This window comes from Rhododendron vialii, chromosome 5a, assembly GCF_030253575.1.
Source record: "Rhododendron vialii isolate Sample 1 chromosome 5a, ASM3025357v1".
In the NCBI taxonomy this organism is placed as follows: domain Eukaryota; kingdom Viridiplantae; phylum Streptophyta; class Magnoliopsida; order Ericales; family Ericaceae; genus Rhododendron; species Rhododendron vialii.
The window spans coordinates 2406605-2419081 of record NC_080561.1 but is presented as its reverse complement, the minus strand read 5'-3'; the positions used below and the strand labels follow the sequence as shown (position 1 = coordinate 2419081).

Here is a 12477-nt window from a genome sequence, read left to right as displayed (position 1 = left end):
GGGGTGGCTTGAAGGGATTTTAGAAATGATGGTGTCCAACAGTTTTACATTATTTTAGGTCAATGCTTTTGAATAATTAAGTGCCTCTAGGCACGAGCACAAGTTCTTGAAAGTTTTACATTGTCCTTTGCAGACTTGAAAGAAAATTAAATTTTCTGACTCTTGGCTAGTGGAACGCACAATAATGAATAAAATCGTACTAGAACGCAAGACCTAATTAACTTTTGGATCATTCTAATTAAATCCAATGAACTTAACAAATGTGGTGATAAAACTTAAAGAACTTAAATGCCGTTAATGGAGGTGATTGACATTTAGGCTTTGTTTGTTTGGGCGTAAAATGTTTTACATATTTTTCGGTGTTTGGTTGTGTAAAAAATAAGGAAAATATTTTACATTAATTGCATAAAAATGAATTACCCTTAAATCTTTCGTAAGTTATTTTTTGAAATGAACCCGCTGTCTTTTACTACAATTCTCACTGCTAAGTTTTGTTGATCGTCAGTCCTGATCAACGTTCAATTCCAATATTCTCAGATCTCTCCACTGTTTAAACCCCCCTCTCTCTTTACACTATATTGTCGATTTCTAAAAATATTTTTCTAGTGCCAACCAAACACCGGAAAATAAAAGTTTGAAGTTTGTTTTTTGAAAAAACATTTTTCGTAGAAAACATTTTACCTCGAAACAAAAGGATCCTTATTATTAAAAATTTTAAAATGACTAAAATATTTCTTGTTATACTGGATACGATTTTCCAATTTTGTTTCCATTATTACCTTTACGCCTCTGCTTGGTTGGGAGAAACTACTGAATGGTTGGCGTTGTTTCGATCGTTATTTCAAGATGCTAAGTACTAATTCAATAATGATCAAGAATGCAACTCGGAAGACATTTATGTTCAATTTTCACCAAGTACATGGAAAGCAAAAATCAAGCACAACAGGGTTTAAAAGTTCGAGATAAACAGAACTATGGAACATAACATATAAAATTTGTACAACAATTACCTTACACAAATTTTTTTTTCCAATTGGATTGAATAAACGAATAAAATAACATATATCTCAACAATTTCCCGTTCTTTTGCGTTTTTTTCCCCCCGAGTAGCAACAATTCTCAGCTCTTCGTCAAGAAAATCCCCACATCAAATTTACCGGGTCGTATGAAGTCTAACCACACGAATCTATATATAAACCAAATTTCAAGTCTAAGCAATCTCTCTCCGAATCGTTGCAAGAACCATCTCTTCGTCTTGAACAACAAAATACTCATTTTGCTCCCTAGGCCGAAATAGATAAAACATCGCAATGTAAAATCCAAGGACAATAGTCTCTTCAATCGTAACAATCAACCACTCTATACCACAATCTCCATCAGGGATAATGAGCCAAGAGACGGAAATCCACGCAACCCACTTCAATTGCAAGAACGTAAACAGACATATGTTAAAATATCCCAAAAGTCTCATCATTCCCAGATCCTGTGCAGCAGTTCTATCTGTCCTCGCGCCTTCCTTGAGTGTCAGCATCGACGAATCAATTGGAACGAAAACTATCATAAAGCCCATTACATCGACCAGCAATAACAACAGAGTCAAGAACAAGTAGTTGCTATTGGATGGGCCGGTTTCATCCGTATAAACGTGGGCTACGCTAGCAAAAACCTGAATTGTTACGCCAAATGCCAAGATTCTCTTCTCGTTGGCATGTAAAGTTGGTTTCAAGATTGTCCAACCACTCCCAATCAACATGATTACGGTTAGCAATAGCAGAGCTCGAAGACAACGGAACAAATAAAACCATAAGTCCCATCCATGAGGGGTTCCACTGACCTTGATGTAGCGTTTGTCCTCTGCATCGAAAAATAGATTCAACGATTTCATTACGACCAATATGGCCATAAGAATGTGTATCTTGCTAACAAATGACCTGTTCTTGTAGCATACATATACCCACAAGGCCAGAAACAACAAGTAAAGGATGGAAAAAATGAAGTAGATTATTGGCAGTTGAGTTCTACCGACTTCAAGATAGTCCTTGCCATTTCTATCGATGTTATAGGTTTCCACGTGAACGTGCATTGACACCGAGGTATTCGGCTCACAGTTCGAAAAATAGATACCGAGATAGTCTGGTGAATGGACGGGGCGGGTTTTGTTGTTCACAGTGAAAGCAGGGATGGGGAGGGTTTTGCTTATGGAAGAATGGGGAGGAGGTGAGAGTTCTGCAAATGTGGCTATGGGTTCGAAACCTCCTGGGATTAGGTTGGGGGACTCAAGAATGCATGTTTTTCCTTCCTCAAAATATATCACAAGTCCATAATATTGAAGGGCATATAAATCACCAAAGAAGAAACCTATACGTGAGGTGTTTATTGGGGTGGTAGAGGTGGTGGTGATCGAGACACTGGAGACATTGAGGGAGACATGACCTGTGAGATCGAAACAGAAATCTTTAAAAAAGATGGTGCGACGAGAGTCTGAGGAGATTGTTACCGTTTGGATATCTCCAATTGTTGAAGGAAGTTGCCCAACAAAGAAGAAGAGGATGAGGAGAAAGGTAATTTGATACATTTTTCAGTATTATCTTCAGAATGGATTGCCGAACAAAAAAATCTATAGAATGGGATAGCAGAGTTTCAATGGGAGAAAAAAGAGGCGGTGGCAATAGGGGAGGAAATTGCTAAGGAATGAAAGCATAGGGATGCAAGATAGGGAGCAATAGCAATGTTTATATACGCGGAAGAGGGCTCAAAATAAACAGCATGTATGAGCTGTAAGAGTCAGGATTTACCTTGTTTTGTGCTTCTTATTCTGGACTTTTACAGCTTTTTACACCCTTTTTTTTTGTTAGGATTTGAAGCGCAAAACAAGGTTGTCCCAATAAAAAAACTACTCTTTTCTCGTAATTGACATTTTTTGACAAACTGTTGACCCTTTTTGTAAAGCTGGAGACTCAAGAAAGATTAGACGTGAAAAGTTGTTCGGAATAGCAAAATGAATTGTAAGTAAGCATTGAGAAAGAGAAATTAGACAAGGTCTCCTAAATAAGAACACTATGTCATTAGGGTAGTTTGGGTGACTGACATTGTAAAATTGGTCCTCCTTGTACACGATTTAACTCTCTATGATTCACCATGTGCTATCGAGATTATGGGATTTTAGTAATGATAGCGTCAAAACGTTTTACATGCATTATTTTAGTTCAATGCTTTTGAATAATTAAGTGCGGCTCCACGCACAAGCACAAGTACTGCTATAAAGTTTTACATCGTCCTTTTTTCAGACTTCAAAAAAGGTAAATGCAAAATATTAATGGTTAATGAATTGGTTCCCGTGACTCTTGGCTCGTGGAACGCACAATAATGAATAAAGCAATAATATATATGTAATGTGACATGACTGAGACCATAAGATAAATTTAGCATTTAAAGACTAGATACCCGTGTGTATGGCTGCAAACGAACAGAGCCGTTCACGAGCAGCTTGGGGCTCGGGTTAATAGTGGCTCGTTCAAGCTCGACTTGTAATATAAACAAATGAGCTCGAGCCCAATTTAGTGGCTCATTTCCTTAACGAGCCGAGCACGAGCCAGTTGATGCTCGGCTTGAATCGGCTCGCGAGCCAAAATTTTTTATTATGTTTATTATTATTTTCTAAGCATATATAGCAAAACTATATCATTTTCCAAAACTTTTGATCTTATCTTAGCCAAGGAAAATCGGCCAAATATGGAGCTTAGAGTCAATGTGATCTAGGGGGGACGTCTCTTGAACTATAAAATTTCCGATATGGGACGGAAGAAAATTTCAAGAAGGAAACAAGCAAAACCCTCACTCTCTTCTCCTTAGTTCCATATCGCCTACTCAAACAAATGACCAAGCAAGTTCCATTACAAAAGCGGAGACCACCCGTTTCACCTACTTAGCGCTTTGAGCAGTTAACTTTTTGAGCTTAAGTGAGCCGAGCTCGAGCTAAAGGTTGGCAGCTTGTGACGAGCTCGAGCTAATGTAGATACCTACGAGATGAGCTTGAACATGGCGAAGCTTGACTCAGCTCAGCTCATTTGCAGCTTGCAGCCCTGGCTGTGGGCTCGATGACATCAAAATATGATAGAAATAGTGAATTTTGTAATATCATACTAGAACCCTAAACATAATTAACTTTAGGATCGTCGTAAATAAATCCAATGAACTTGACAAATTTTCCGTACTCTTTGCTGTGTCTCGGCCGTCTTTGTGGCAATTGGTGGCGGCAATGAGGGTCTTATTCGGCATTTTTGGGTGGCTAGACTTAGGGGTGTGGATCTGTTGTTTGCTCGTAGATATTGCTATAGTTTTTCTTTGTTGTTTTTTTTATTGGGTTTCTTTCTCAGCGCGGGGCTTTCTCTCACTCCTTGTGGGTGTTGTGGTGGGTTTTCTATGTCATCTTAATGGCTTTTCGAGGTAGGAGACGAGTTTTATTTGTGTGAGATCCTGAATGTTGATTTATGAGTTTAGTCCTCTTTTCTGGTTGCATTTCTCCCTCTTTGGGGGTGGCTACTCATTCCCAATGTAGGTTTTCGTATCAATGAAAGTACCTGGAAAGTTTGACAAAAAAAATAAAAAATTATTTAGTCACTTGCGTACTACAATATCGGAGTCCGGATCTTGCGGAAGCCTCTGTTCTTTAACTTTAACTGTTTAATTGTATCTTACGAACTCAGTCATGTCATGTGATATAGGTCAGATTGCATTGTTCATTGTTGTGGGTCCCATATATAGGACACAATTTATGCTTGCTATTAATCTTTTTAATAGTAGTATACATTTATGTGGTCTTAATTTAACTTAAAATTAATAAAATGTTCCAAGTTGAAAAGGAGCCAATCGAGGGTATTTAATCGAGGAGTTCAAAGGGTATTTAGATGGTATTCGACTGTTAAAACTGTAATTTTGAGGTATTTCTCATCCAATCTCCTGCTGGATGAGTTAGGTGTCATTTTTCCACTGTGTTTCCTTTCGATATAACCTTTCGATTTTTAATAAAATTTCCTTTTGCTGAGAAAAAAAAAAAAAGTAAAAAAGGAGCCAAGTTTACCGAATCCTGAGGAACTCCATATTTGCCTCAATCGAATATTCGTTATCTTGGGCTACGGTGGGCTATCGATCCCTAATATATGCCACCCACCTTTGAAGCCGAGATTGGTTACCGACATGTACAAGCTCGTATCCCTTCAACCAAATTTCACCAAAAAAACTCCTCCCAACGAAAATTACATCTTTCGGATTTGTGCTCGTCATACGTTTTGCGATCTATTTCCTATTCTTTCTTTTGTTGATAACCGTGATATGTTGGTCTTTTTTGTTCTCCTGGTTAGGTTTTTCCAATTTTATTTTCATTATTACCTTTATATATGCCTCTTCTTTGCTGCAAGGGAGAAACTTGTCAGAATACAAAGAAATTTCTGAACTTCTATGTTCCCAGTTGTTCTCATTATATGTTTACAATGGATTGCCTGTGACGTGCTACGTGGCGTAATTAATGGTTGGAATTGAATCACTGTTTCAATATACTAAATAATTCAATATTGATCATGAAGCAACTCTGAAGACATTTATTGAATTAATTGCACGTAATTTCTTAATAAATTACACAGTCGTGCGCCATTAGTCCTAATTTAGTCACTCTTTCTCTCCAACATTTCATTTCACAACTTCGAGTACATGGTACTTATTTCTACCCCAATTTCTATCTCCAAAACTAGAACTTTGATTTAAACTCCTATCTTCATAATACTATTAAGATATTTGGAAAATTTAATTGACTGATGTTTGAAACTGCCATTTTGAAACAGGATTTCAAATTTCAATTTTCACCTAGTTGTCATGGGGAGCGAAAATCAAGCGAAATAGGGTTGAAAAGATTGAGAGAAACAGAACTAGAGAACATATGTGTTATCTCATTCCACCAAAGATAATAGCACAACAATAAACATACTTTTTTTTCCCAGTTGTATTGAATAATTGAATAAAAATGCATCGCTTAGATCTTGATATCTCCACACTTTCCAGTCTTTTTGCGTTTTTTTCCCCAGAGTACTGCACCAATTCCCAGCTCTTCATCAAGAAAATCCTCACATTAAATTCAATGAATCGTATTAAATCTCACCACACAAATATATATATAATCCGCTATGGTTAAATCGAATCTGAAATATTCTAAAACTCTCTCCGAATTGAAGCAAGAGCCGTCTCTTCGTCTTCAACAACAAAATACTCATTTTGCTCCCTAGGCCGAAACAGATAAAACATTCCAATGTAAAATCCAAGGGCAACAGTCTCTTCAATCGTAACAGTCAACCAGTCAAAACCACAATCCTCATTAGAGATCATGGCGACATAAGGCAACGCAATCCACTTCAATTGCCAGAACAAAAGCACGCATATGTTAAAATTTCCCAAAAGTCTCATCTTTCCCAAATCCCGCGCAGCAGTTCCATCTGTCTTTGCGGCTTGCTTGAGTGTCTGAATGGACGAAGCAGTTGGAACGAAAACTATCATAAAGCCCACTAAATCGACCAGCAATAACGCCAGACTCAAATACAAGTAGTTGCTATTGGACGGGCCGATTTCATAGGTATAAACATGGGCTATGCTAGCAAAAACCTGAATTGTTACGCCCACAGCCAAGATTTTCTTGTCGTTGGCATGTAAAGTTGGTTTTAAGATCGTCCAACCCACCCCAATCAACATGATTACCGTTAGCAATAACAGAGCTCGAAGACATTGGGACAAATAAAACCATAAGTCCCATCCATGAGGGGTTCCACTGACCTTAACGTAGTGTTTGTCCTCTGCCTCGAAAAATAGATTGAACGATTTCATTACGATCAATATGGCCATTAGAATGTGTATCTTGCGAATGACCAGCCTGTTCTTGTAGCATACATATACCCACAAGGCCAGAAACGGCAAGTAAAGGACGGAAAAAATGAAGTAGATCATTGGCAATTGAGTTCTACCCACCTCAAGGTAGTCCTTGCCATTTCGGTCTATGTTATAGGTTTCTATGTGAATGTGCATTGAGACAGAGGTATTCGGCTCGCAATTGGTAAAGTAGATTCCGATATGGTCAGGTGAATGGACGGGGCGGGTTTAATTGTGTTGAAATCAGCACATGGGCTGCTGAAGTGTGGCTCCAATTCTCTCATTGGTCAAAGATTGGATAAAGATGGCAGCCTTTGTAGACTTCAAAAGGCATGCCTAAAATCTGAAGAAAAAAAATCTCAGGCGTGGGTTTGAAAGTAATTGCCATGTCTGGCATGGCTTGTGAATAGGAAGTCTTTGAATGGCCTATAAATTGAAGGCCTTTGGTTTTCTGCAAGATTATCTCTCTTGAGTGAGAGACCAGAGAGGAGAGTGAGGTAGTGTAGAGAGAGTAGAGCAACGTGAGGGCTCCTCCTTCGGGAGGGAGCCGAGCTCATCCTAGGAGGCTCTGTCAAAAAGAGAATGATAGAGCATCTGAAAATCAGAGAGAGTTTGAGAGCAGCATATGTATGCATTTGTATCAGTCTATGAGTGAGTGTGAGTTTGAGTGATTTTGTAATCCTCCTCTTCCTCTATAATAGAAATTCGTCGGCCCTCTCCCGTGGACGTACCCGATTTTGGGGAACCACGTAAATCTTTGTCTCTGTGTTTGTGTGTGTTTGTGTTCTGATTTTTTTTTTGGTCCTTAATTTCCGCAACAATTGGTATCAGAGCGCCGGGTTCGGGCTGCGGACATCACCGGAGGAGCACGGACAGCACGATCGGAAGAAAGCACGGAGCATGGCCTAAGCTGGGTTCTCGGTTGAGCCGTCTGAAAACTCAATCGGACCAGTAAGGGTTGTGCACCTCACTGAGACGAGTCTATAGGAGGTGACGGGGTCGAGTTTCGTCACCGGATGAAGGCTCGGGAGCCATTCGATCGCTGTGGGCGGAGTCGGCGACGGGCAGAGAGGCTGTTTTGAAAAGCCCGATATTGTGGTTGCTCGAATTGAAGGTTGGAGCACAGGGTCGGATGGGGCTTGAAGAGACGATCACAACGGTGGTCGGAACGTCGCCGGAGGTGGCCGGAGGAGCGAGCACGCGCCGGTCAAAGGTGGGGCGTGCGAAGCGCGTCAGATCTGCGCGCGCGCGTGGATAGCGCACGCTGGCACGCGGAGAGCACACCCTGGCGTGTGGAGAGCGTGTGCCGGTCAACGCCACATGGGCGGTCAACGCTGACTAGGCGATGAGTCAGCGGCCCAGTAAGCAGCCACGTCAGCGACCACGTGGCGGTGCCACGTCAGCAGGAATGTCCCATTTTGGTGACACGTCAGCAGGTCAACGCTGACATGGCAGTCCAGTCAGCGGTACAGTGGCTGGTCAATGGTCAAACTGCCAGTTTTGGTTTTTTGCGATTTCGGGGCCATTCGGACTCCGTTTTTCGCGTATGATTAGTCGATTTTGACTATCTCGACGTTCCGGACGCAACCGCGGGCTCCATTTTCGGATTGGGGGCTCCTAGGCCGGTGCGAGCGCTTAGCGGAGCAGACTTGCAGAGATCGGAGGTTGATCGAGGCAAACATGCGCGGAGCTAGTGAGCAAGGATACACTCGGGTTGGTAGTGACACAGGCGCTCACTAGTGCATTGGTTTGCGGAGATGATTGACAGTGATCGGAAGCAGTCTGGTTCAATCGGATTTTGTGCTCTGTGATTGGGCACGGTGCGTTCGGGGTTCAGTCGCGGAAGATCTGGTCTTGCAAGGAGACACTCGGTCAGTTGGTAGATACACTTCCGGTGTGGGGGTGGTGAAACTTCTGATGGCTAGCAGTGACACAGGCGCTTGACTAGAGGGGCAGAACGGGATTGACGAACGCGGATTACAGCATCCAGGGGGTGATGCGGGCGCTCAAGCAGCAGAGGAGCGCGGATAGAAATGGACTTTGCTGCGGACATCTCAGGATTGGGATGTGGAGCATTCGGGTTTGGATGCGGAGCACTCGGTTGAGGGGGTGCAATGTATCGGCGGTGTTGCCGATATGAGTCACGGATATCTAGCTGGGTTGTTTTAGCCTCCTCGTAGGTGATGTGTGAGATTATCTGGCGAGTGGAGCCTCTGGTGTGAGCAGGGGATAGCTGTGGTGCTAGAGTGGCGGATTGCAGTCGGACAACGCTGCGGATTCAACGATTACCCCACTCGGGTGTAGGGGGTGATTGTTGGGGTACACCCTTAGTGGGTGGGTGTGACCACAGGGGATCACTTCCCCTTGTTGTATGAAAAGTGCAGTGTGTGCACTGTGTGTGTGTGAGTAAAGCTGAAGGTGGAGCTGCCACCGTTATTGGGGAATTTGATTTTGAATCTACTGCAGATCTGTCCGCTGAAGTTATTGGGAGTGAGTTTGATGGTGGTTCAAGCTCAGTCCACCTGATTCAATGTTAAGCACCTTCGGGGTGCATGCGCCTCTGGGGCGCCTGGCTCAATCGAGGTTGAGCATTTGGCTTGATGTGGGTCAAGCATCTGAATTTGTATATGAATCTGTTGCCGGGACTTTTGAGTTGTCGCGCGACTTGTCCAAATCTGTTCTGAAGTTTACTCGAAGACTTCGAAAATCTGGCTCTTCTGTTGGTTTGTTCCGGTATTCTGAATTTGTTAAGAGCATCTGTTATCTGCAGTCAGTCTGTTTGTTTGTTCTGTTTTGAGAGCACTGTTGTTTGCTTCTATAGTTTGCTCTCTTGTCTCTCTTTGTTTGTTCGAGTTTGTAGAGAGTCTGTTTGTTCTGATTTTGGATTGTATTTGGGGGCAGCATCGGACCTTTGGAGAATTGTCGTCAAGGTGGAGATTGTTGAAATCAGCACATGGGCTGCTGAAGTGTGGCTCCAATTCTCTCATTGGTCAAAGATTGGATAAAGATGGCAGCCTTTGTAGACTTCAAAAGGCATGCCTAAAATCTGAAGAAAAAAAATCTCAGGCGTGGGTTTGAAAGTAATTGCCATGTCTGGCATGGCTTGTGAATAGGAAGTCTTTGAATGGCCTATAAATTGAAGGCCTTTGGTTTTCTGCAAGATTATCTCTCTTGAGTGAGAGACCAGAGAGGAGAGTGAGGTAGTGTAGAGAGAGTAGAGCAACGTGAGGGCTCCTCCTTCGGGAGGGAGCCGAGCTCATCCTAGGAGGCTCTGTCAAAAAGAGAATGATAGAGCATCTGAAAATCAGAGAGAGTTTGAGAGCAGCATATGTATGCATTTGTATCAGTCTATGAGTGAGTGTGAGTTTGAGTGATTTTGTAATCCTCCTCTTCCTCTATAATAGAAATTCGTCGGCCCTCTCCCGTGGACGTACCCGATTTTGGGGAACCACGTAAATCTTTGTCTCTGTGTTTGTGTGTGTTTGTGTTCTGATTTTTTTTTTGGTCCTTAGTTTCCGCAACAAATTGTTCACAGTAAAAGCAGGGATGGGGAGGGTTTTGCTGATAGAAGATTGGGGAGGAGATGAGAGTTCTGCAAATGTGGCTATGGGTTCGAAACCTCCTGGGGTTAGGTTGGGGGACTCAAGAATGCATGTTTTTCCTTCCTGAGAAAGTATCACCAATCCATAATATGGGAGGGCGTATAAATGACCAAAGAAGAAACCTATACGTGAGGTGTTTATTGGGGTGGTAGAGGTGGTTGTGAATGAGACATTTGATACGTTTAGAGCGACATGTCCGGTGAGATCGAAACAAAAATCTTCCAAAAGGATCGTGCGACGAGCGTCTGAGGATATCGTTGCTGTTTTGATATCTCCAATTGTTGAAGGGATTTGGACAACCACGAAGAAGAAGAGGACAAGGAGAATGGTAAACTGACGCATTTTTTTGGAGATATGTGAAGAATGGATTGCCGAACAAGAAAATTTGTAGAATGGGATGGTGGTATTCCAAAGGGAGAAAAAAGAGGTGGTGGCAATGCGGTTGAAGATTTGTAAAGAATGAAGGACATAGGGATCCATGATAGAGAGCAATAGCGATGGTTATATATGCGAAATTGGGCTCAAAATAAACCTTATCAGCTGTCAAAGTCAAGATAAACCTTGTTTTGAGTTTCTAATTCCTCATTTTTACAGCTTTTTTGTTGGTTAAATTAGCGTAAAAGTTAGAATTTAGGAGCGCAAAACAAGGTTGCCCCAATAAAAACACACCATTTTGTTTTTATAATTTACACTTTTTTTGGCAAACCGTTGATCAACCCTTTTGTAAAGATGGAGGCTCAAGAAACATTAGACGTGGAAAGTTGTTCGAAATAGCAAAATGAGCTGTAAGCATTTAGAAGGAGAAATTAAACAAGGTCTCCTAAATAATAACAATATGACATTAGGACAGTTTGTGTGACTGACATTGTAAAATTCGTCATCCTTGTGACGGTCTAACTCTCTATGATTCAATCACCAGGTGCTATCGAGAGCAAGGAATTTTTGTAATGGTGGCGTCAGAATTTTTTTCGTTATTTTAGGTCAATGCTTTTCAATAATTATAAGTGCCTTTAGGCACGAGCACAAGTGCATACTATAAAATTTTACATTGTCAAAGATATATGTTATTTTATACTCAACATTTAAGTGATGCTTTTTATTCGCTTAATCAATCCAACGAAAAAAAAAAACCATGTATGGTAATTGTTGTGCCATTTTCATTGGTGGATCGAATGACATAACATATATGTTTTATAGTTCCGTTTCTCTCAATGACATAACATAAAGTGCTAGAAAGTTTTACAATCTAGAAAGAAAAATGCTTTGGATTCAGATATTTGAACATGAATATTTTCGTAACCGTTTGATGATGAGTGTGGGTTCTACATGCATCGAACAGATCTAATGTATGTGTCTGTAGACTAGCATGGGTTATCTATAAATTTCGCTGTCCCTCTCTTTCATGAAAATGACAAAGTGCTTATTCCCAATACTGCGACGGGAAATCTCAGTACATTTTGATAATGTTGCTTCCCCTGCAAAAAGGATTTAAAGCGCGAGCGGAGGAGAAGAACTGATCCCTTGATTTGTACTTTTGGGCAATGGCATAGCCATTGTGTCCAAATTATCCCCACTAGATCCCACGGCAACATATGAATATGACCCCAAGAGCTGCTTCTTTTCCAGCAAGCCCGAGTGATTAAAAGCGTTGATTTTTCATAGATTGGACACAAAGAAGCTGCTTTCCTCATCCACCAAGCTTCCGAAATTCCGAGTCTAATCGACGAAAAGCCATTTGCAAGGATGGAAATTTCACGAACTTTCCATTTTTTTTTATCATGGGTTGGACTCAGTTCCAAAAGCAATTTGTTAACAACACCATACCCAAGTCTTGAAATCACCTCGATCTTGGAATTTGGAATTGGGGGATCAAAACATAACTGAACTTTGGCGAATTCTGGCTTTTAGTACCCCTAACGAGACTGTCACAATGGCATGATCGGCCGAAATGACCGTTTCGTTTGAA

The 12477-nt window shown here is 41.3% G+C and overlaps 2 protein-coding genes across 2 annotated transcripts; both read right to left on the bottom strand.

Moving 5' to 3' along the window:
* Window positions 1–1210: 1210 nt before the first annotated feature.
* LOC131326884 (protein CANDIDATE G-PROTEIN COUPLED RECEPTOR 7-like) lies at window positions 1211–2575 on the bottom strand. The gene has a single exon (XM_058359792.1). It carries the CDS (start codon window positions 2573–2575, stop codon window positions 1211–1213), a length of 1365 nt encoding a protein of 454 aa, XP_058215775.1.
* Window positions 2576–6201: 3626 nt separating this feature from the next.
* LOC131326883 (protein CANDIDATE G-PROTEIN COUPLED RECEPTOR 7-like) lies at window positions 6202–7065 on the bottom strand. The gene has a single exon (XM_058359791.1). It carries the CDS (start codon window positions 7063–7065, stop codon window positions 6202–6204), a length of 864 nt encoding a protein of 287 aa, XP_058215774.1.
* Window positions 7066–12477: the final 5412 nt, after the last annotated feature.